This window comes from Polypterus senegalus, chromosome 15, assembly GCF_016835505.1.
Source record: "Polypterus senegalus isolate Bchr_013 chromosome 15, ASM1683550v1, whole genome shotgun sequence".
NCBI classification, from domain to species: Eukaryota; Metazoa; Chordata; class Cladistia; order Polypteriformes; family Polypteridae; genus Polypterus; species Polypterus senegalus.
Window position 1 is genome coordinate 105,534,494 of NC_053168.1, and position 23,525 is coordinate 105,558,018.

At 37.9% G+C, this 23,525-nt stretch overlaps 1 protein-coding gene across 4 annotated transcripts in view; it reads left to right on the forward strand.

Moving 5' to 3' along the window:
• The window catches only part of cspg5a (chondroitin sulfate proteoglycan 5a), a 50,890-nt gene that overhangs the window by 26,120 nt on the left and 1,245 nt on the right, over positions 1-23,525 (forward strand). The window contains exons 3-5 of one of the 4 annotated variants that reach the window (XM_039736523.1): positions 10,729-10,917; positions 12,446-12,599; positions 14,194-14,250. In XM_039736523.1, the coding sequence (XP_039592457.1) occupies positions 10,729-10,917; positions 12,446-12,599; positions 14,194-14,250 (400 nt within the window). The remainder of the gene's footprint in view (positions 1-10,728; positions 10,918-12,445; positions 12,600-14,193; positions 14,251-23,525) is intronic. The other 3 variants (XM_039736525.1, XM_039736524.1, XM_039736526.1) reach the window with 3 other exon arrangements.

Sequence of the window (23,525 nt, forward strand, 5' to 3'; positions counted from 1 at the left end):
CACATCCTCTCTCTGACACACTAACACTGAGGACTTTGAGTCAATGAATTATTCAGCAGAAGTGTGTCAAGAAACGCAACTGGGGCTCTTTTATAACAACAGCAATATGCTTGTATAATGCGTCATGGTGATGGGGACAGCCAAGTCAGAAGTTTTCTTTCTTCTTAAATCTTCTTCCTTTTTCATCATTCTGGTGTGTGTTCAGACCATAGTGTGTGTATATATCTATACTAATAAAAGGCAAAGCCCTCACTGACTGACTGACTGACTGACTGACTCATCACTCACTCACTCACTCATCACTAATTCTCCAACTTCCCGTGTAGGTAGAAGGCTGAAATTTGGCAGGTTCATTCCTTACAGCATACTTACAAAAGTTTTTGAAGTTTTCATTTCGAAATTCTATGCATAATGGTCATAACTGGAACCTATTTTTCTCCATGTACTGTAATGGACTTTAGGTCGATGGCCGTGGGGAGTTGCGTGTCAAATCATCACGCCTCTAACGTAATCACGTGAACTGACTGTGAACGCAGTACGTAGAAAACAAGGAAGAGCTCCAAAGAGCGCTGAAGAAAAACGCATACAAGCTTTTTCTTAATGCAGCTACTGCAGAGTTTAAATTAAGTTTATGGACACGCTCCCGCTGCCGTTTGTCATGCCTTCGTCGAATACTTTATTCACGAGATACAAGTTTAATGAGAAGACACGAGGTATAAACAAGACTTTGGATCACTTTGTAACAGAGTTAAAATTGCTGTAACGAGAAACTTTTAAGTGCCGGGTCTTAGCTAACATTAAATAAAGCCGTGGACATCGCAACATCACACAAGAGAGCAGCTCACGTGAACTGACTGAACGCAGTATGAGTGATCACTTCCATGCATCAAACCTGTTCAAAAAACGCATTACACAATTGACAAGGTAGGAAAAGAATATGCTCCGAGCTGAGCTCCACAGCTAGCGTGGTCTTGCGGAAGCAACTTCGTCACGCTGCCACCAAATACTCACAGAAAAATCCACAAGTTAATACACACACTGTCTCTAGAGTTTCTCCACACTCAATGTATTCCTCGCATCCCCGTTATACCCTCTGATCTCCCATTTCAATTCAAATGGCTCCAATTTCCAGTAAGGCTCTGCTTCGCGATGAAAAGTAATAAGTCTCAGGGACAGACCCTACAAAAGGTTGCCATTGATTTCAGGCAAGATTGCTTTTCTCCTGGATAACTATACGTTGAATTCTCAAGGGTAAGCTCAGTGCGCAACTTGGTCATATTACAACCAGAGTGCTGAACTGACAACGTGGTATACAAAGAGATCCTTAACAAATAGTTATTGGTATATTTTCCCTCAGTTTAAAAAGGTTTTCTTTTCTTCTTAATAAAAATTTAAAAGCAGTACTTCGTCGCTGCGAAGCGCGGGGATTTTGCTATATACAGTACAGTGTATATATATGTATGTATGTGTATATATACTGTATATATGTATGTGTATATATATGTAGATATGTATATACAGTATATGTGTATATATATGTGGATATGTATATATATATATGTGTGTGTGTATATATGTAGATATGTGTATGTGTATATGTATATATATATATATAGATATGTGTATATGTAGATATGTATATATGTATATGTATATATGTTTATATGTGTGTGTCTGTGTGTGTATATATATATATATATAAATATAAATATAAATATATAACAGCAACACTCATAACAGTGACAAAACAATTACATTGACAATCATGTTACATTATTCTTAAAATGTTTCCTTTTCTTTTTCTTAACTTCTTTAACACACTACTTCTCCGCTGTGAAGCGCGGGCGTTTTGCTAGTATATATAATTTGACAGTTTCTTATGTAACTCAACACACAATTAGTTGCAGGAGTGTCTTTACAGACATGAGTCCAAACAGAACTGAAGTAGGTAACTGGTTTGCCAGTTTATGAAGAAAGATGGTAGGAAGGGGCAGATCAAGGAGGTGATGATGTTGGTGATAGTTGGGCTGTCAATCACCTGGTCTGCCGAGGGAGAAAGGGAGAAAGGATCAGAAAACAGTGCCAAATCAAGTTTACTAGAGCCCTTAAGCTGTCTCCCAAATGAACATGCATGACACTATCTATCTATCTATCTATCTATCTATCTATCTATCTATCTATCTATCTATCTATCTATCTATCTATCTATCTACAGTGGAATTTCGGGTCACGACCGTAATTTGTTCCAAAAATAGTTAATTATACCATAGAATGCACAGTGTAATAGTAAACTAAATGCAAAAACATTGAATAACACTGAGAAAACCTTGAACAGAGAAAACTAACATTGCAAGAGTTCACGCTATAGCCTTACGAACCGCTCGCTGTTAACAATTTTATTTAATGAGTTTTAAGCACAGGGAAAAAAATGAACATTTGAAAAATCCTTAATTTATACAAAAACTAACCATAAACAACTAAGAAAACTAACCTTGCATAAGTCGAGTTCTGGCATGAAGGAAGTGAGGAGAAACTGGGTAGAGATGAGATTACAGTTTTGAGGTAAAGTCCCTCTGCGTGATGCACGTCTGACCAAGAACAATGTACTGTACAGGGAGAGACTGAACACATGCGGAAATCACCGGCGCGTATGAACCAGAAGGGAAACTGGCTTGTTCGTCACCTGAGTGTGTGGTCGTGAACAGATGCAAAAGTTTGGCGAACTTTTTGGTTGTAACCCGATTTGTACGTGTACCGAGACATTCATGACCCGAGGTTCCAATCTATCTATCTATCTATCTATCTATCTATCTATCTATCTATCTATCTATCTATCTATTATATGTGCCTTTCAGTTCATTATGCATACGTTGTCTCATGTTCCTTAGTACCCTCTGTAACTCATCTGCATGTTGCCAGTCTCCATATGAGCCTGTAGAATAAGTCTGTACTTTCACAGGCTCATTACAAGTCTCTTGCTCTGAAGCTGCTTCTGACTCTACTATGTATGCTGTCTGCATGTAACTGCCATGTTGTCAGGCTTCTTTTCAGTCCTGATTCAGCTGCTGTATTCTCAAGCTTATTCATTTGTTATGAAGTTAACATGTCAGAAATCACTCATAGTGAATGGAGTGACCTAGTGGTGCTGAACAAAGAGGTGAACTCACTTTGTTCTTGTAAACATTTTCCTTCTTAGATCGAGCATTGCAGTTAGTTTGATTTTTTAAGCCTCATGCATTTTAGGCTACTCTGCCCTTGTCTGCACCATAATTCAGTAGAATTTACTTAGGCTTGAATATACAGTACACAGCCTTAATTGTCCTGATATGAATATTTAAATATGTCCTGTAATATTCCTAATGCTTGTTTTCCCTAAGTTTAGATGCTTAGATCATTGATTCAACTGCCCCTGAAATGAACTGTCAGGGTGTTGTTCTGCCCTGGTGCTTAAATGACATATCAGGAAGACTTTTTGAATATATTAAGCTCAATCTAAATAATTCATTTTCAGGATGGCAGGATAGCATTGGATACCAACGAGAATTCCCTGAACAGCAAGGTGGACTTGCCATCAACTTACTGGAAAAGCTGTGTGGCCCTGCCTTCTGCTGCTCCATTTTCTCATAGAACATATCCAGAATTAACATACTGAGCAGACAGGGCCCCAAGGTTCAGACATTGCCAGGTTTTTTTAGTTTTTATAGCTGCTGAGTGGCACAGACTGCCTTATGCTCTCAGATACTGGTGACGCACTGAAGGTTTTAATGGTAAAATGTAATTCAGTAATTTCCATAATTCATAGTGAAGCTAATTAGAAAGTGAGGACAGACTAAGTCTTTAAAACCTGCTGAGATCACTCCAGCACAACTAACAACAGGTCTCTTATGGCCAAGTGAGCATGGGCTGACTGAACCTACACCTCCTGAGTTCTCCCAGGATAGCTTCCTGGATCTTCATGTCTGACAAATTATGATCAGCCATACGTACAGCTCAAGGCCCTTAACCTGAAAATTGCTTCAGGGGCATTATACAATGGCTGTCCGTGTGCTGTGACTTTTAAAGGTAATGCTAAAAGACAATTTTCCCTGGGGATTAATAAGTATATGAAATCAGAATCAAAGATACACTGGTCATTTCCTGGTGACAAGAAGTATTTCAGCCATTACAGGAACTTAACTGGTGGAACAATTACTACCTCTATATTTTTTGTGTGATTACTCATTTTCATATTGTTCATTTAACCCTTTACTGTCATGATTTTGTCCAATTGTATGCTTGCTTCTATGTTCCATAATCTCCTGTGTTTCAACTTTGTCTGTTCACCTCACTGATCTTATGGCTCAGATTTTCAAATCGCCTACACTCAATATCAGTAGTGCCTTATCTCTCTCTTTACCGGCATAAGGCCTAAATGTTTGCTAACAGTTGCTCACCCAATGAGCAGCTAACTCTGATTATGTAACACAGTATAAAGACTTTGCCTAAATTGGTGATTTGTATGCAAGGTTCCATGACTATGGCAGAGAGAGAAATGTGAATCCAAGTGACCACTTCTACCACTGCCGTTTCTCTTTGGATTCTGTTTTTCACTGTTCTTTGGCCCTTACTCTGCTACAAAGATGTACAGCGGTAGAAGGGTGATAAGGGTCCATAATGCCTGTCAGGTACAAAGTGTAAAGAAACACTTTGATCAATGCTGTATTTTGTGTCTTCCTAAAAACGATTTATGGATCTTCTTGCACGTTAGTCATGGTTTTTAAATTCTTGTCTCTGACTCTTTTGTCACTTGGTCTCCATTTATCACCCAAATTGCACTCTTGCTGGATTTGGCAGTCAGCCATTTGTTCTTGCTTTTCTATATAATAATGTTTGGTACTCTGGCATGTGATAGAAGGAGATTCCTTCAAATCCAGTTGAGTGATTTGTCTGGTTGGAATAAGTGACTGGTTTAAGAGAGGATCCTGTTAAATGTGGCTTTATCTTGATATTTTGCAACACCTGGCCTGATAACATAGCTCTGGGTTGTTATTGCACAGTAAAAGTTCACACTGCAGTCAGTGTATTAAATAAAATGTATCCATCTTGAAGTCAATTTAGTACAAAGACAAGGCCAGGAACCCTAAGGCCTTTGTATGAGAAAGGAATCTAGTCAGTATTAAGATTCTGTTCAAATACAGAACCACTCAATTACAGACCATTAGAGTGAAGAAAAAATGTAATCCTCCTGGTAGTCACACTACAAGGGAAACAGATACATTAGGTAAGACAGGATCATTCACCCAGTTCCAGATATTATTCAGTCTAAGTTGATGCTCCTTGTGCTCATTGTATAAGAGACTGAGACAGAAAGATCATCTACCTTGCAGGTTTTACAGAAGAGAAATAGGTCAGAATGAAAGAGAGAGGCAGGGTTACCCACCTTGAATTGATTATATGAAACAGAAAGTCCTTCACCTAATATTAAATATAGTTACAGAAACAGGCCCATTCCTCCTTCAGTTATCTTAAGACGACAGACAAGGTTACCCTCCATGCAGGTTTTACAGAAGGGTTGCAAGTTTGGTCATTTTCAGTTATTATAGCAGAATAACTAAACTGTGTTCTTTCTGGTTCTTATATGACACAAATGGTTTTCCACTGTTGAGCACATTCTAAATATTGGATCATTAACTTTGATCATTAGGCTTAAGAACAAAGGCAATATTTCTTGCTCTCCTTACATCTGATGTACAGTATAGGATAAGAGCATTGGTCTTACAGTGACTACAGAAAAGAGGTTATTCTTCTTAACTGTATTTATTTTTTTATATATGGGATAGGATGACCCACCTTGTAGCTATTTTAGTTTTAGATATCTAATCTACACTACAGTCAAAACATGGAAGCAATACATGTTCAGTCAATATAGATTAATACTGAATCGTCCAGCCAGCAGTAAGTGTTAAGCAGAGACAGTACATCCACTCAGCATTCTGTGCTGAACAGAGACGAGATTACTTACTCAGCTATAAGTGGGACTGGGTTATCCACCCAGCAATAAGTAGAGACCGGATCATCCATCTAGGGTTCAATAAACTGAGACAGGATTATTCACCCAGCAACAAGTACTTTATTCAATGATCAAATGCAATTCCAGGAAAAACTGGGGATTTGCTCATTCTGCAATGTGGCTAGAAACCTGGACATGTTAGTTGTAACTATGAGCTAAATAAGTAAGAGCTGCTCCCTAGAGTTGAGAAGAGCATATGACCCCATGACTATTCTTTGAAGTTTGTTCCAAAGTGAGGCAGAAATCAGTCTGATTAGCCTTACATCCCCAAATTGAATATTATACAAACTTCAATAGCACCTTTATATCCTGACCATGAAAATTAGAAAATAATTGGATGTTAGATACAAAAACATTTGCACCACAAATACAACTGTATTGCTAAATCTGTATTTTTTCACCTTAATCTGTATTTTTCAGCAACAACTATAATGTTTCCCAGATGAACCAGTCAAAACACTTTTTCTAGTCAACCAAAAATATACATACACGATTGATGAATTCAAACAACCCTTCAGTTACCCATAAAAGCATAAAAAGTTGAGATATTTTCCACATCCAGGATACAGTCTATGTTATGTCATTTTTCAACCAGCAGCCATATTATCAATTTCTGTACCACAGTGAGCCCAAGTGGTGTATTCTTAGATTCAGTATCTGGTCTATTTAAATATCATTTTAGTCTGATAATCTCAAGGTCCTGATTTTTCACACAATATAGAAGATCACTAACTAAGATACTACCATCTTTTCTACTGGTGGGATGAAGATGTCACATGACTGTGCAAAGAAAACAGCAAAATCCTAAGGCCTATGAATGCACTGCAGAAAATGTTGATACTAATAAAAAAATACAAACTGGTGATAAGGATGACAAAAACAGACTATAACAAAAAGATCAACAAAAACATATTCCAAAATCAAACAAATTATTCTAGGATGCTCACAAATGAGTCCCAAATAAGCCTAGGCACAGAAATGATATGCATATAGCAGTTTAGTCCGTTAACTGAATGTATTGAACATCAATGTGCTGACAACAAACAGTTCTGGACAGAAGACACAAAAGATGGTGTTTTTTTTTCAAAGCCCCTGTAGCGTTCCCTGTTGGTTCAAAAAACTACTTTACCAAATGCCCACTCTATGATAATGCTCCAATCCTATATACTTGGTAAATACTGAATAAACAAAAGAACCTATATATTCTAAACCCCAAATATTTTAAGTTATATACACTGCCTATAAAAAGAGACTGGATCATCTACTCAACATTCAGTGTTACATATAAAAAGGATCACCCAGCTCTGCTTTCATTATTAAATAAGCACATCATTAAATTCATCCACATTGACAAGAAGTGTGGAATAGAGACAAGATCAATTACTCAGCCATAGGTATTAGACTAAGACTGAGTCATCCATCCAGCATTAATCAGAAACTGAATCAATCATCTGCTAACCATTTGGTGTTAAATATCAACAGGATCACACAACTCAGTTTTCCTTATTAAATGAGACCAAAATCCTCCACATTAAATTCACTGTTAAAAAGGGACAGGATTATACTCTCAACATTATGTGATGAACAGACAAGATTGCTTACTCAGCCATAAGTATTAAACTGAGACTGGGTCATCCACCCAGCATTAAGGATAGACTGGATCATCCAACTAGGTTTCAATAAACTGAGACTGGATCATTCACCTAGCAGTTACTATTAAAGGTAGAATGAATCATCTACCCAGCATTTAGTGTTGAATATCATGTTAGATATCAAGAGGATCATTCAGCTTGGCTTTCAGGGTTCATCCATATTGGATTCAATATTATAATGTGACACAGTAATCCACTCAGAATTCTGTGTTAAGTAGAGACAAAATCATGTATTAACAAATAGTATTTAAAAAGAATATTAGAATAATAGTATTATATTTGCTATTAAATAAATAAAATCATTCACCTAGGATTCAATATTAAACTAATACTACTACATTACTGCAGTGGGCTGGCGCTCTGCCCAGGATTTGTTTCCTGCCTTACGCCCTATGTTGTCAGGGATTGGCTCCAGCAGACCCCTGTGAGCCTGTAGTTAGGATATAGCGGGTTGGATAATGGATGGATGGACTACTACATTATCCCAGCAATCAATACTGAATAGAAATAAGATCATGCACCTAAAGTTCAATCTTAAATAGGAAATTAATCATACAACCATCATTCACTGTTAAATACAGACTGGGGATCAATTTGGCATTAATTATTATGGTAAATAAACAGAGGATCAAACCTCCTGCAGTCAGAATAAATATGAATCAAGAGCTACCACTGTGTTGAAAGATTTCCCGCCACCCACCTCCGTTTCTCCTGCAGTAAGCAGTACTGATTTATAGGGTCATCCTTCTCTTTATCGTTTTACATTAACCATTTCTAGTGTTCTAGCACTGTCCACAGATGCACAGATGCAGAATGTACTAAAAATATCTATGTTTCATTAGAAACATCCTAGCAGGAGATTCAGCTTTTCTGAGAGCTCCAGAGAAGCAGGCAATGCTCAATCTGTTTCTCTAGCACAGACCATTTTGTGTTGGAAAAATTCATTGTGGCAGAGGCCCTTGCTGGTATAAATCATTTTTATTGAAAGCAGATTGTGAAGTACTGTATCTGAGACACTCTGCCGCTCGGTGGCCTGGCAGCTTGAATTTTTTTTTTTTTTTTTCTTTTCTTTTCCTACACATCTGTGGTTTGTTAGCTGGGCAGCACAAATCTCTATTTCAGTTTCACAAAAATGCTGCATGTCAGTATGCCCAGTCCAGCAGAAGTCAATTGGTACCTTCTAATCAATAAGTAAGTTATTTATATGCGTGTAATTAGTGGTTTTCTGATCAAAACATACTGTCTTGTCCCAGACATTTCTTTGCTTTGATCATTTATCCAGAGAAGTAATATAGGCTGAAAAATGCTAACATACTGTACATGTAACTTGGCTGTTGTATGGTTTTTTTGCTCATTTACTGTGTCTCCATTGTGAGTCATCACTTTATAAAAGTTTTTCCTCTCTTAATATTAAAAGATAAAATAAAGGAAACTGAATGGGATATCTGAATCATCTACTGAATTTCACTGGCAACAGCAGTGGAATCTGTAAGCAAGCAAGTACTGTAGTTAAACCATTAGGTAACCTTTCAGTGAGAGTCTAATTGCTGACATGATCATGTCCCAGAGTAAAGCTGTAGGTTATAAAGTTCTGACAGGATCAGGCTGGTTTAAAAATACCAGGCAGGATCAGGCTCTGAGTTTAAGGTGTGAATATACTGAGTTTGCACACAAGTATAGGTCGGTGTGCTTAGAGAAGACTAGTTTCCAAAAAGAAAAGCTTGAAAAAAGTAAGATTTGACAGGATCAGACTGGTAAGGATAAAACTGTTCCACATTCTGACAGAGTTATGATCAGATAAGAACCTAAAAGAAGTAAAGCTGGAAGATGTAGAAAGGTAGTCCAACAGGTAAATTTACAAGAATAGATGATCCTATCACAATAAACTCAATGAGAGAAAGACTGCACAGTAAAAGGATCAGGGATCCAGGAAATAAAGGACATGAGTAGTTACAACAAGGTCAGACGTGCCTAGATACAGCTACATTTCACTGCATACCCCTGTGTGTGTGTATACAGGATAAATATAATCTAAATCTGGTGTGGAGATCAGAACACCTTAGGAGCAAAGTGACAGAAAATAGAAAAAACAGCAAAACATTACCAGGTAGATACAGACAAAAGCAGCAAGAAACAGATCTGACAGGGTCAGACTGAAGGAGGTCTAAGATTTGGTTGAATTTGACTCTTATGTATGAGGAGTAATGCTCTAGAAAAGGGCTTTTAGAGCAAAGTGAATGAGAAAAAGGGAGACAGAGAGAGAGAAAAAGAGGTTAGGAGCACACGCTGACATAGCGCATTGCCGCACCCACCATATGACAAACCAACTCAGGATCCCAGATTAGGACCCGAGTGCAGCCATGCAACGGAGGACACCTCAGCACCACACTAGTTCAGAGAAAGAGAAGAAAGACATGTCTGTTTTATTTAGGAGATCCAGAGGAGAAGTCAGACAGGCTGGGTCAGTTTTGAGTGCAAGAGACAAAAACCAAAGAGCAAAATAAGATGGAAGTGATGAACAGGAAAAGATGCAAAAATAATCTTAAATTGTAACAAAAATGATCAAAAAAACACAATTTGAAAGAGAACCTTAACTTTGAGGAAACAAAGAACTAAGAGTAAACAAGCCACCAAGCAGGTCTAATGTAATACAGTTGATAGGACATCACACACCTACGGTAACAGCAGGTTTCATAATATGTCATTGATGGTGATGTCACCATTATGACAGTAAGAATACCGTACATAAAAACAATCAAGACAAGATTACTTTAATCTTGGCACAAGGCTGTGGGATGGTGTAATTTAATAGAAGTACTGTAAAGAGAAATGCTGTATAATCCTAAACTCCACACAAGGACAGCCTCGTGGTGGGCCTAATTTGTACTTATCCTTATTGAAGTTGCACAGATAAAGTTAATCAAGCACTTCCTTCTTTTCCTTGTTTTTTTTTCTTTCCTCATCACCCCTCTCCTCTCACCTCTGACCCTAACCTCATTATCTGCCCCACCATCTCCATTTCTGCAGGTGCAACACACAGGATTATATCTGGCACAAGGGGGCACGCTGCGAGTCGGTCATCACAGAGTTTCAAGTCATGTGTGTTGCCATTGGTGCTGCTGCCCTCATGGTGTTGCTGCTCTTCATGGTTACCGTGTTCTTTGCCAAGAAGCTGCACCTTCTGAAGACTGAGAACAGCAAACTGCGTAAACGCTCGTGAGTGCCTTCTTTTGCCCAGGTTGGGAGTGACAACTGTTGGGGACATGTTAAGAAGTAGATGTGGGTTAAGACCATTGTTGGTACAAGCTGATGATGGAATTATGTGAAGTGAAAAGTAGGGTAGACCCTTCACTGGACTGGTCTTGACTAATATAGAAAGCTATGAAATCAGACTAGCAGCACATCCTTGTTCTAAGTAAGGAGCAGTAATCAGCCGTAAGTCTGAAGACTGCTATGTTTGTAACAAGGTGTCAAAGATCAATATTGAATCTCACTGTACAATAAAAAGTCACTGTTTACAGAAGTTAAAATACTTATCACCAGTATAACATGAAGACCCAGGGTATCCTTGGACGACTTTTGATAGCAGCTAAGTGCTTATCCAGTACTGTCCAATCTTTTAAACTCGGTGCTGCATCACTTCAGTTCCTCAAAATCAACACTAATACATTCAGACTTCCAAACCCAAAGCCAGTTCATTGTTTAAGCCCAACACTGCCCAACTTTTTACTCCATAATCTCAAAATCACCTATTTTTAGGACTAGCATAGTCTTTCTTTGGAGATCTAGTGCTGGTTTAATCCCCACACTCATTGATTTCTGAATTAAAAAATATAACCCTATCCAAATCCTCAAACTTCTCATTATTCTTTATTACTTAAACAGGAGTGTATTCCTGCTTATCAAATGCAACACTTCCTCACTCACACTTAAGACAGCCTTACTTCTTCAACCCAATGCTCCTGACTAAAAATAAAACCTTCCTCATTCATCACATTCACCATAGCCTCACCTTTTATACTCCGTGCCATCTGAACACGTCCTCCCTACAAAAGTGCTGCCTCATTCATCAAGTTCAGCACTTTCTCACTTCGTAATGTTAATGTCTCCTCACCCCCTAACCCAACACTGCCTCATTACTTGGACCCAAAACTTCCAAAGTCCCCAAAACTAACATTTCTTCTTCAAACCCAAAAAACTTTCTCAATTTTCAAAGTCAATTCTTCCTCACAATTCAACTGTGAAACAAGACTCTATTTCACTGTGTATTTTCAATTCATCTTGACTCTTCAGACTGAATGCCTTCTGATTTTATAAAATTCATGTTGCCTTATGCATCAAGCCCAACAATGGCTCAATCTAAATAAACAGGTTTGCCTCAAAACTGACCACTTTCTCCTATGCTAGCCACAAAGAAGCCTTCCAGAGTTCATGGGACACCATCAATTTGGGCATATTGTGTCCACACAGCAGGGGGCAGCTGTCAATGTCAATGTAACTGGCCTGCAGCCCAGGCTTCCTAAAGACCTTAAACAAGCAATCTGTTGAATGTGTTATCATGCTGAGTAAATTGGGGATGGGGGAAATGCATGTGTAAAGCATATTTCTGCTAACCGCTTTTTCTCTTTTTGCCTAAATATTCTTTCTTGAATCAGCTTCTTCTGCTTCTTTCTTCCCTCACAGTTCTCTCTCAACTTTCACTTTCTCTCTTTCTTCTAACCTCTCATCATTCTTCTCTCCACAGTAAGTACCGCCCTCCCTCGGAGCAGCACAACGACAATTTCTCTCTGTCGACGATCGCGGAGGGTTCGCACCCAAATGTAAGGAAACTTTGCGACACCCCACCTAACCTCCCTCATGCGCGTGCTTTGGCTTACTATGATAACATTATCTGTCAGGTAACGTCCTTCTTGTCTCTCCCTTCTGCATGAGCCTATGCTTCATCTTCACTGTTCATCTCACTGCAGGGCTGGCTGCTCCCCAGCACAGCATCTATCACAATTCAAGCTCCTGCAGGTACCCCTCATTCTGCCTTACTTTTTCTGGGGTGTTACATCACACCAGTCACATTTTATAGCAAGTGAACTCGAAGCCCAAGAGAGGCCTAGTGCATGTGATTGCCATTCCAGGCTTCTTATTGACTAATGTTTCTTTTCACTTTAACAGGATACACAGACTTTAAAATGTAGGTCTCTATATGTGAACCTCTCAACTCCATTTCTAAGGAGAGACATAAAACACCCAGAACCCTCACTCCAATCTATCCCCCTATACTCAGATAACCTCCAGAGTAAAGTGGTCTATGAGTATCTCCCAGTATCAGCCTTACTCCAGAGAACTAATTCTCACCTCATTCAGCATGAGATGGTGTAAAACTGTATAAAATTCTAGGAGCTGTCAATTGTGTGGAATTCTATGTCTCTCATAACCAGCCACACAGGGAGCAGCTTACAAAATCTCCTGTGTGAGACACATGGAATATGAAGACTGTATTACAAGATTCACTATGAGACAGATATATGAGATACTCAGATTACTTGAAGACAACAGTGCGAGGTATATTATGAGATTTAGACATTATTGTTGGTTGCTGTATATGACACCCCAAACAGCAATAAGAAGCACCTTTTGAGATATTCAGACCTCCCTTTGGTGTGCTTTATGTGATATGGTCTCAGGGTCCTGAACTCCAAGGCCAAAACAACATTGATTGTTGTGTCGTGGGACCACCAGTGTTACACTGGGTATCAGCCTGTCCCACACCTTCCATTAACCCTCATGTAGCCCTCATCCCAGCAGATGTTTTGTTGCTTACACTCTTTGTCTGTCTGTCTGTCTGTCCAACCGTCCTTTCTGCCCCAGATCACAAAGCTAGAATGGTTTAAGGATTGACGATCCTGGATCATACTATCGTTGTGCTCTCTGGTTTTAACACCACTGACACCAGACTGACATTCAACCTAGATCATGTTAGTGTAAATACAGCTCTCATGGTTTTCAAAATGCACTTGGCTCAATTGTTGCAAGTCTATACTTGTTACCTGGTTCTGAGGTGGCATCAAGAGGAATATTTCCTTCATGTTTCATATAAATCCAACACAACATCCACATTCTACTGAGACCTCTGGGCCTGGCTAAGTGTTAGGGCCAGTGCCATTATAAGCCATTTCATTGGAAGATCACTAATTTGGACTTGCAACAGCTGATTCAAGGGCACTGGCAATCAAAAGCTTTGATATGTTACCAGACAGGGGTGTGCAAAACCATAAGAAGCATATGCAGCACCGGTGAGACACCTGTGGGCATTTCTCAGTGTCATGATGAATAATCGGATGCTGCAGACCAAGATTAAAAATAAACATAGAACAGTCTAAAAAGGTAAAATCTATTGATGTTAGATACCAAATGTCAAAGACTCAGGCAGGTTCTGCACACCTCCACTCTGGACCACATTTTTACTTTTCTGAGAGATTAACTTTTCCAACTCAATAGAGAACCATCAGCAGATACACGTGGGAGTGTGAAAGCAAAGAAGAGACAAGAAGCCAGGTAAGAAAGGGGAACACAGCATAGAATATAATACAGGGCTGAAAATGTGACTGCAAGGATCATGTAACATAGAGAAGTTTTAAAGACAGTTGGCCTTTAATAAATGATGTGAATTATGCTAAAAAGACAGTCAGGTACTTTCAAAATAGATACTGAAATAAAAAAAACTCAGTCTAGAACACCAGTCAAGAAAGAAAATGTAACATTGATTCAGTTTAGGAGTGGAAATCCACCCTACAACATGGCACAACAAATTTAGTAAGACAAAGAGCATGATATCTAATAAATGTTTAGTCCATCTAACCAGGAGGACATTTGAAATGAACTTTTACCTAGAGCTTATAAAGTCTAGAAGAGAATGCAGTATATATGAATACTGAATGATCTAACAAAGTACTAAAATATAATAATCTAGAATAAAAATGTACTAGTCAGAGTTGCACTACCTACATCCGGAGTCACAGGTCAATAAGAACACTGATTCATTGTTTAGGCTGTTCATTCGTTAAAACTGCTGCCTCAAAGCCCCAGAGACCTGAATCAAACGGAGACTCTCTGTCTGTCTTACTCTCTCTCTGTGAAGAGTTTGAACACACTCCCCATGCCTACAAAGATATGCACTGTTGGTTGATTGGTGAAATTACCCTGATATGACTATTCTCGTATTTGTGTATAGGTACGGAAATGCTTTGCAACAGACTGGCTCCCTGCTCAGGGCTTGTTTCTGTGTTGCAGACATTGCCTCCAAGATCTATATTCCAGTACAGGCTGCAATTCTCTGCAAGCCTGTATTGGCATAAAAGCTGATATGTCCTTGTGTTACATAGGAGGAGGAAAAACAGAGTTGTGCAAAAACGCAAACATTGGGAGAACATGCAGACACCTACATAGCAACATTGCCTGATGTGTATGCAAGCATGTAGATACTCAGTACAGTTTGGCCTCCCCAAACCCTGAATAAGCTCAGCCATCCTAATTATAATTATTCATATAATAATTGAGATTACCTTTAAGACCTTCCCAAATATTCTCCAAAGTAATGAAAATAACGCTTCTGATTATAAAGTCTCCATTTTTGCATGTTTCCTGATGTGTGATAGTATATGAACATTTTGTAAAATGTAGCCTCCCCCACACTGGATAGGCTCAGTAACTTGGATGTTTGATCTTTAATCTTGTAAGCATTGCTTTTGGCTAGCTACAGTATAAGCAGAAGAGAATAGAACTAGCCATCATCTATCTACCAACTAGGTTTGCATTTATATAGTGCCTTTCAGAGTATACTGTGTTTGGAAGATTTGTACAAAGCATTTTCATGCAAAACTATAAGAAATCCCAAAAGAAGGCCATTCACACTGAGGCCTGTGTCTGGCAGTCAAAGCTGCTGAGGGGGGCATCATTACGTTGCCATGGGAAAGGTTTTGAGCTGCAGACTTTCTGCTTGGTTGAAATGAATACTAACAAGTTACTGAGAATGGGACAGAGTCACTGAGTACAAGTTAAGACATTTGGGCTGAAGCTGCATGAGAAGTGTCCTTTCTTAGCAGAGCTGGCCATAAAGGTCTGTGCCTAGAACACAGGCAATAGCTCAGCACTCAGTCTCTTTTTATTGCTCTATTTTGACTACTTTGCCTTGGAAATTCTTTGCTTTTAAAAGAACACAATGTGGGGAGGTCCACAGAAAGCAAAAAGACTTCCTGTTCTGCTGATTTTCATGCTACGTCCCATAAATTTGAGATTATTATATAAGCTAGACTTCTGGCTTTCCATTCCACTGAGCCGTCTGCTACATTACTATTTTCCACTACTTTTCCCAAAAAATCTCCCTGCTGTTATTTTTCCATTATGAAGGTAGTGCAGAATATACTTTGGGATAACGAAAATCATATTGAGAAATTCACGGTCAGGACAGTGTGAGCCAGGCAGTGCAGATTATACTCAAGACATGGCACAGAGTCAACATAAAACAGGACAGTGACAGACTGGATGACACATAATATACTTTTCTTAGTTAAGACCTGAAATTACAAATTAAAGTCTGGATATTGTGACTTACTCAGTAGGACAGAGAGGACCTGACAGTAAAAAATATATATTTTTCACAGTGCTTACTGGAAAGCACAAAGTATTATCCAAGCAGTGTACAGGGTAGTTTAAGCTGTGCAGAGTACACTAACAGCAATCATGTCAAGCAGTACAAACTATACTTAGGACATACACTATGTCCAAGTGGTGCACAGAATGCTCTTCAAAGAGACCAACACGGATAACTACTTAGTGCTGACATGACTTCAGACAGTAAGAGCCTGGAGGACTAATTGGAGGACTAAAAGGTACAAAGCACATTGAAGGTGTTTTGATTTAGGTAGTGCTGAAGATACTCAGCACAGTGATGACCAGAGAATTTAAAACAGAGAAATTTTAGGAGTGGGAAGACTAAGTGGTACACGGTATACTATCACAGCTAAGACTGGGAAGCATGAAGAACATTTAGAATCTGGGGGAATCGTTCAATGTAGATGACACTTAAAATAGTGAAACCAGGCTGTACACGGCATTATCCTATCAGGAAACACTGGGAAGCACAAAGCATAACCAACACGCTGTGACAACAAGGAGCCATATAGGACAGGAGCGGCCATGTAACACTTTGAGGATGAGAAAGGAGGACTGGATAGTGCACAGTTCCTTGTATGTCTAGACAACTTAAGTGATAACTGAGGTTTTGTAAAGGTTCCCAAGTTCTATGGGTAGAGTAGAGAAAGGAGGCAGACTGTTACTACAGGTAAGTGCCAAAGGAGGTAGACTGTTACTAAATGCCATGTGCCTTACTCTAGGCCAGTGGTTCCCAAACTCGGTCCTGGGGAGCCACTATGCTTGCAGGTTTTTGTTCCAACCAACTTCCGTTTTTCATTGGATTCTTAGCCTAATTAAGTGAGTTATTATTTCCAGATTTCTGTGTTTTTGAGTAAATGTAGAAATTACAAACTAAGTTTGCTAGATTTTTATTAAAATGTAATACGCAGTTATATGGGGAATAGGTAGTTTTTGTCGTTAACAGTATTTTCAACCAAATTGTCATTCTGCTTTTCCAGGTGTCCTGGTTATTTAATTGATTATTTACTGAAGTCGTTGTTTCTTTCATCATTATGGGCGTCTGCTGCGCTGGCTGTTAGTTGTCACTATTAGGGTTGAATGAAAGGAACAAACTACACATGAAAAGGGGAAAATAATGGGAAAACAACAAAAGAGAGTTAAGCATTTATAGCGTTAGAAAAAAATAGAAATATTTCTAAATGTCTCTCTATTATAAAAAAAAATCCTGGAGAGAAACACTAGGGAGATGAGACATGGTCTTCACGTGAAGATCACGGAAGACACTTAAAAGACCCGTGAGATGAAAGAGATTGGCCACGGAGCATCTCGCGGGGACCTTAAATATGAGACTTTGTGCCAAAAGATTGACCCAGGACCGTCTTGCGGGGACGTAAAACATGAGATTCTCGTAAGACACGCCCTACTTACAACCAATATCAAATAAGACCACGAGCAGCAAAACACTCAGTTGTGTAAAGGCTTTGAGCACACGCAGATCTAGGGCTCTCAGTGCATATAAAGCATACAAGGACAATACGTTATAGATGAAACATCAACGACTAAGCAATGAAGAAAGAGCAGCACGAAGAAAAGAGACTCAAAAGCGTTGGAGAGAAAAAAAATGCAAAAATGAAAATGAATAATCTAGGTGCAAATTCAGAAAATAAAGTAATCAGCCCAGAAGATGTGGAATTGAAAAAAAGCTCACCCAATCAGGCTCAGAATTAAAAGACAAAGTAGAACTTCATAAAGACGTTCAAAAACATTGCCGATATACACATGCAGAGCAGGTTAGAGATTATGAAAGCAGTAGAATTTGAAAGGCTCAAAAAAAGTTGGCACGATACAAATGCAGAGAAAGTTGAAGAATAGGAAAGCAGAAAAATTAGAAAGTATCAAAAGAAAGAAAGTAAAGATCACAGTAGCACAAACAAACGGAAATCATTACTCAAAAAAAGGGAAAATAATCACCACGGAGAAGGTGTCATTGAAAAAAAAGCAGGACAAAGCGAGATCAGAAATAAAAGACAAAGTAGAAAACAAAGTTTTTTTATAAAGAAGTTAAAAAACAAGGGGGCCAAACACATGCAGAGCAGGTTAGAGATAATGAAAACTGGAGTTCAAAAGACTCAAAAAAATGTAGGCCCAAAACACATGCAGAGCAAGATACAGAATATGAAAGCAGAAAAAAACAACAGTGTCAAAACAAAGAAAGTAAAGATCGTATTAGTGTAAACAAAGAGAAATTATTACTCTGAGAAATAACGAAAAGGTGAATAGAAATCGAATATATGGACAAAGGTGATATATCAGAAGTATGTAAATATTGTAAGGCTTTGAAGTTTAAGTCAGAGAATTTCAAAAACAGGGTTTACCTCACATGCATTTATTGGTTACTTTCCAAAGCAATTATTAACTGCTGATGATGTAGATCGTTTTGTCTGTGCTGAAATTCCAGACAGAGAAACCTATCCTGAATTATGGTACAAAGTCGTTAAACATGTCTCACTGAAATCATTAAAAAGATTCAACATTTTAGGACTCGAAAGATTCAAAATATTGTTTTTATAGAAGCCCTGAAATAAAAGTGAAACTAATGAAATAGCAAGAAAAAAAAATCTTAAAAGTGTGTGTCAGGAAAACCAAAAATGGGGGTTGGTGAGCGAAGCAAGCAGGAAGCGAAGTCCCCTAGTCTTATAAATGTAAAAACCATGCTGTTGTTTTCTGAATGCAGAATAAGAGAAGAATAAAAAAGAGCAGCTAATTAAATGAGATCAGTTGTTATCGATTATTATCACCAATTGTGAATGTGGTTGGAACAAAAACCTACAGCCACAGTGGGTCCCCAGGACTAAGTTTAGGAACCACTGCTCTAGGCCCATTATCATAGAGTTTTTATGACTAATAATGGTTCTTCTAATTGATTTGGGTTCTAAAGTCCAAAGAAAAGCACCAGCAGGATGTTGATGCAAAAGGCAATAAAATTACTTTAGAATGTGTGAAAATGAAGCTGCAACAATGTGTTACGGTTTGAAATAAGAGTGCTATGTTCATTAATTACTGAGAAAAATCAATATACTGATAAGGGAGATAAAGCCAACTAATACTTATACAGATCCAAAACTTTTCAGATGTCTTTGCTTAAAGTCCAGTCTGCATGTGTGTCTATATGTTTGTCTGTCATCAATCTTTGATCAGTCTTCTCTGCTAAAGTATATAAGGGACCAAATATTTCTGTTCAGGCCAGAAAGTGGAACCTGTGACTTAGTCACAAAACCTAATGCTGGCTTTGAAGAAGGCTGCCAACTTGATATGAGAATTGCATGCTATTGTTAAAAAAATCCTGGTCTGAATGTCTATCATAATTGAGAGAAAAAATATAGACTTTTACTGAAATAATTGTGCAGAGTTTTGATGTTTTTCCTCAGTTGCTATAGTAATCTGTCCAAGATATATTGATTTAATTATATGAGAAATGGAGCTTCAAGTTTTGCATGGATCCACCAGTAACCTCCTAGTGTGCCCGCTATAAGACAGTGGCGGTCAGTTCTTTAATTTTGATTGTGTGGAACTGGCAATTTTGGATGAGGTACACAGTGACCTGATACAGAGAAGAGAGTTACTGTTACTCTGTCCCAACCTAATTAAACTCCTAATCTGCCCTCTACAAGACAATGGCTGTCAGCTCTTTAATTGGCATTGTGTAGAATTGGCAATTTTGGATGAAGTACACCTGGCACAGAGAAGAGAATAACTATTGCTCTGTTTCAACCTAATATAGGTCGTTACCCATTGACACTAGAAAAATACACAAATTCAGGGAGGAATATCAAATGAATACCCCACTATCACATTATATGAACTTTATCATATGATATTCCATGCAAATGAAGTTGTTATTTCACTCAAATAAAAGTAAAATAGGCAAAGGCTAGAGCATGAATTCCTGTCTAAAATCTTTGCACAGTTTAGAAAGTGGTGGAAATGAATAAAATCACATTATGAGTGGTCATATATTACACATTGTTATTCAATCTTCTCCAAAAATAGTGAATAATACAGCATATCCAAAACCTACAGAATAAATAAATATCAACACCACAAATCAGAAAAATAAGTGTTGGCTGAGTACAGACAGATGCTTTGAAGATCAATGCTTATGTATTCTAACTGTTATAAGAATACAGCAAAAAGACTGTATGTGTTGTGATGGGACAGCTAAGAATGTTTAAGCCACAAAATATGCCATTGGCATAATGGCTGAACACAGAGGGAGATATATTGTTTATTAGATTAAAGATTGTAATGAAAAGATTCAGAATGAAGTGTGGTCTAAGAAAAGTCCTTAAATTATAGAGTAAGGCAATGATTCACTATAATTAGATGCTTTTGACTATGGAGTGGTAGTAAAGGATATGCAATGTTAGTTAAAATCCGCATCAGAATGACAATTATCAACTTATATAATGTGCAGATTGCTATAGGAGTGCACTAGTAAGAAAGTCCTTGTAATACAGAACCAAATCTTAATTACTTGAACTAGTCTGTGACTGAGGTCACTGCTCTATAAACTTAAGTTGTCATAATGTAGACTTATATTTGGACATGAAGCAATGAAGGCCAACAAACCAAAGTACATACACTACCAACTTACAGCTTATATAAGCTGGCATCTTGAGTATATTTGTGAATAAATCATTAAATTTAGGATATGATTTACAAAAGGATGAAAAAATCATGAATATAGAATGCCATTCCATTATGTTATGATGGAACTCCTAAGAACATAAATTTACATCTCAGCAGTAAAGCAAGGAAGCCAAAGACAACAGACTGAGTTTATAGATATCACAGGAAATATTGTACAAACTGAGCCACTAGAATATTATTTGAAGCATTGATTATAAGTGAAAACATCTTCAAACAAATAGTATATTGTCAAAATTAAATAATTCCGAATATCCAGCCATTCATGAATGATCAAACCCACTTAATCCTGTTCAGGATCTCGGGTCTTGGCATTGGGCACAAGGCAAGCACCGGCACTGAATGTGGTGCCAGTTTTTCACAAACCATACTAAGACGTTCTTCTTCACAAGTTTGGGTTGCCAATTAAATAACATACAGTACACATCTTTGGGTTGTAGGTGAAAACCTGAGAAAACCCCATGTAGACATGGAAATAACAAGTAAGTTCCCTGGCTGGAATCTGAACCCCATACTCCAGAACTGTGGGTTAGCGGTGATAAAGACAGTGCCACAGTGTCACCAAATTCAGAATATTAACTAATGATATTAAAAGACCCTGATGCCATGGACTGATGCTGCTCTGTGACACAATAAGCATACTGCTCTATTTTGCTCTTAGATTGGAAAAATTACTTCACTATGATAGTGTGGAAACCAAAAGGATACAGCTGGTATGTGAAACATAAAATGAGCCACTAGCATATACAGTATTTTGACATCCTCAATATACGTGAAGATATTTAAAGATGTAAGATCTGAATTTTACAATATTATTAGCAAAGCATATAGTTCATATATTGATGGGCCATCCGATCAAGAAACAGTTGTCATCTTGCACATAAATGCTAAGCCAAAGCCTTAGGAAATAGACTAAAACTCACATTACAATTAAAACTATCAGCTTAACCAGGTGCATTATCGTAGGGTGGGCAGGGCTCAGGTCATCATGGATTGCTCTACACTTGTGAACCCTGAGCTTAGAATATGCACACTCAAACAGAAAAACCTATGCATAATCACACTTAAACACTGATTATGAGCAATGCCTGAACAGCCAATCCCTCCTCAGTATTCCAGAAAAGGACTCACTAATGTTGGCATAAACCCTACCAGACAGATGTCTTGTAGACACTGAAGGCTTATATACTTTAGCTATTGCCACTTTCGAGCAGTATGCTACTCTTTCCCATGCTGTTCACTATTGTAGTGCATGTCTCCTCAGTCACTAACCCCAAGTCAGGCTGATGAATAGATGGAGCCATTAATGTCCTGGTGGATGGTTCTCTTTGTCATCCAAGGGTGGTCCATTCTTTATGCCAAAACATCACATGAGGGTCTGGACTTTGTAGTTTTACCTGCAGATAACTGGCTAACTACTCTGAAGATGGACAGCTTGACCCAGAAACATTGATCATAAAAGCATGTTGAAAACACTTCATCTTGTCAGGGGTAATCGATATAGAATCTAATTCGCTTGGGAATACAGTAGATACTGCCATCTGATGTTTGAATTATAGACTGACTAGTTATTCAAATCCAATACTAATATTAGTTAAACATTAAACATACATAAAAAGAAAATATGGATAAACTTACAAAATACATAGGATGATGGAATAAAACATGAAATTGTGTATGAAACATTTTTGAGTAAAGTGCCAGATTATAAATAAAAAAAAGTTCATCATAGTATTTCTGAGCAAAACTTGCTGCACGAATTAGCCCACTGTGGTCACAAAATCCCTAATTTGTCCCTCCAGGATACTAAGGGTGCCCAAATCTGTTTTGCCAAAATGTAGAGAATGGTATGCCACAAGGCCAAATAAAAATGGCCATGAGATTAACATTAACCAAAATAACTTGCCCAAGTCAAAACTAGAAAAACAAACAATCGTTCACCAAAACTAAAATGCAAATCAAAAGTCAGAATCAGAGAAAAAACTAATCAAAAGTCATAAACCAAAGAAACGAATAGATTTGCATATAAATTATCTATCCACAATCTTGGACAAAGTGTTGCATACAAAGCAAAACCTTTATATAGTTGAGGTGATGATGTCATCAAGTGTGACTCTGTGACTACATTCCCTAACAACAAGATCACAGCAATGATGCAACAAAATGGCAGCACCTATTAGAAAACAAAATAGCATCATAATCTCTAAACATGATGCTAAAATAATCTAGTCCAAACTGAAAAAGTATGTGGAAAAAGTGCATTCTCTGTATTTCAGCATGGAAATAAAATATTAAAGCAGGGTAAAAAATATGTATAACAATTATATAGTAATTCAAAAGCAATAAACAGACTGGTCAGGATTTGGGGCTATACTCCAATATGAATGAAGACATTTAAATTATAAGATAGTATAAGATGTTTAAAACAAGCTGTTAACATTTAGTTTAGACTGAAATGCCAGTACATCCTA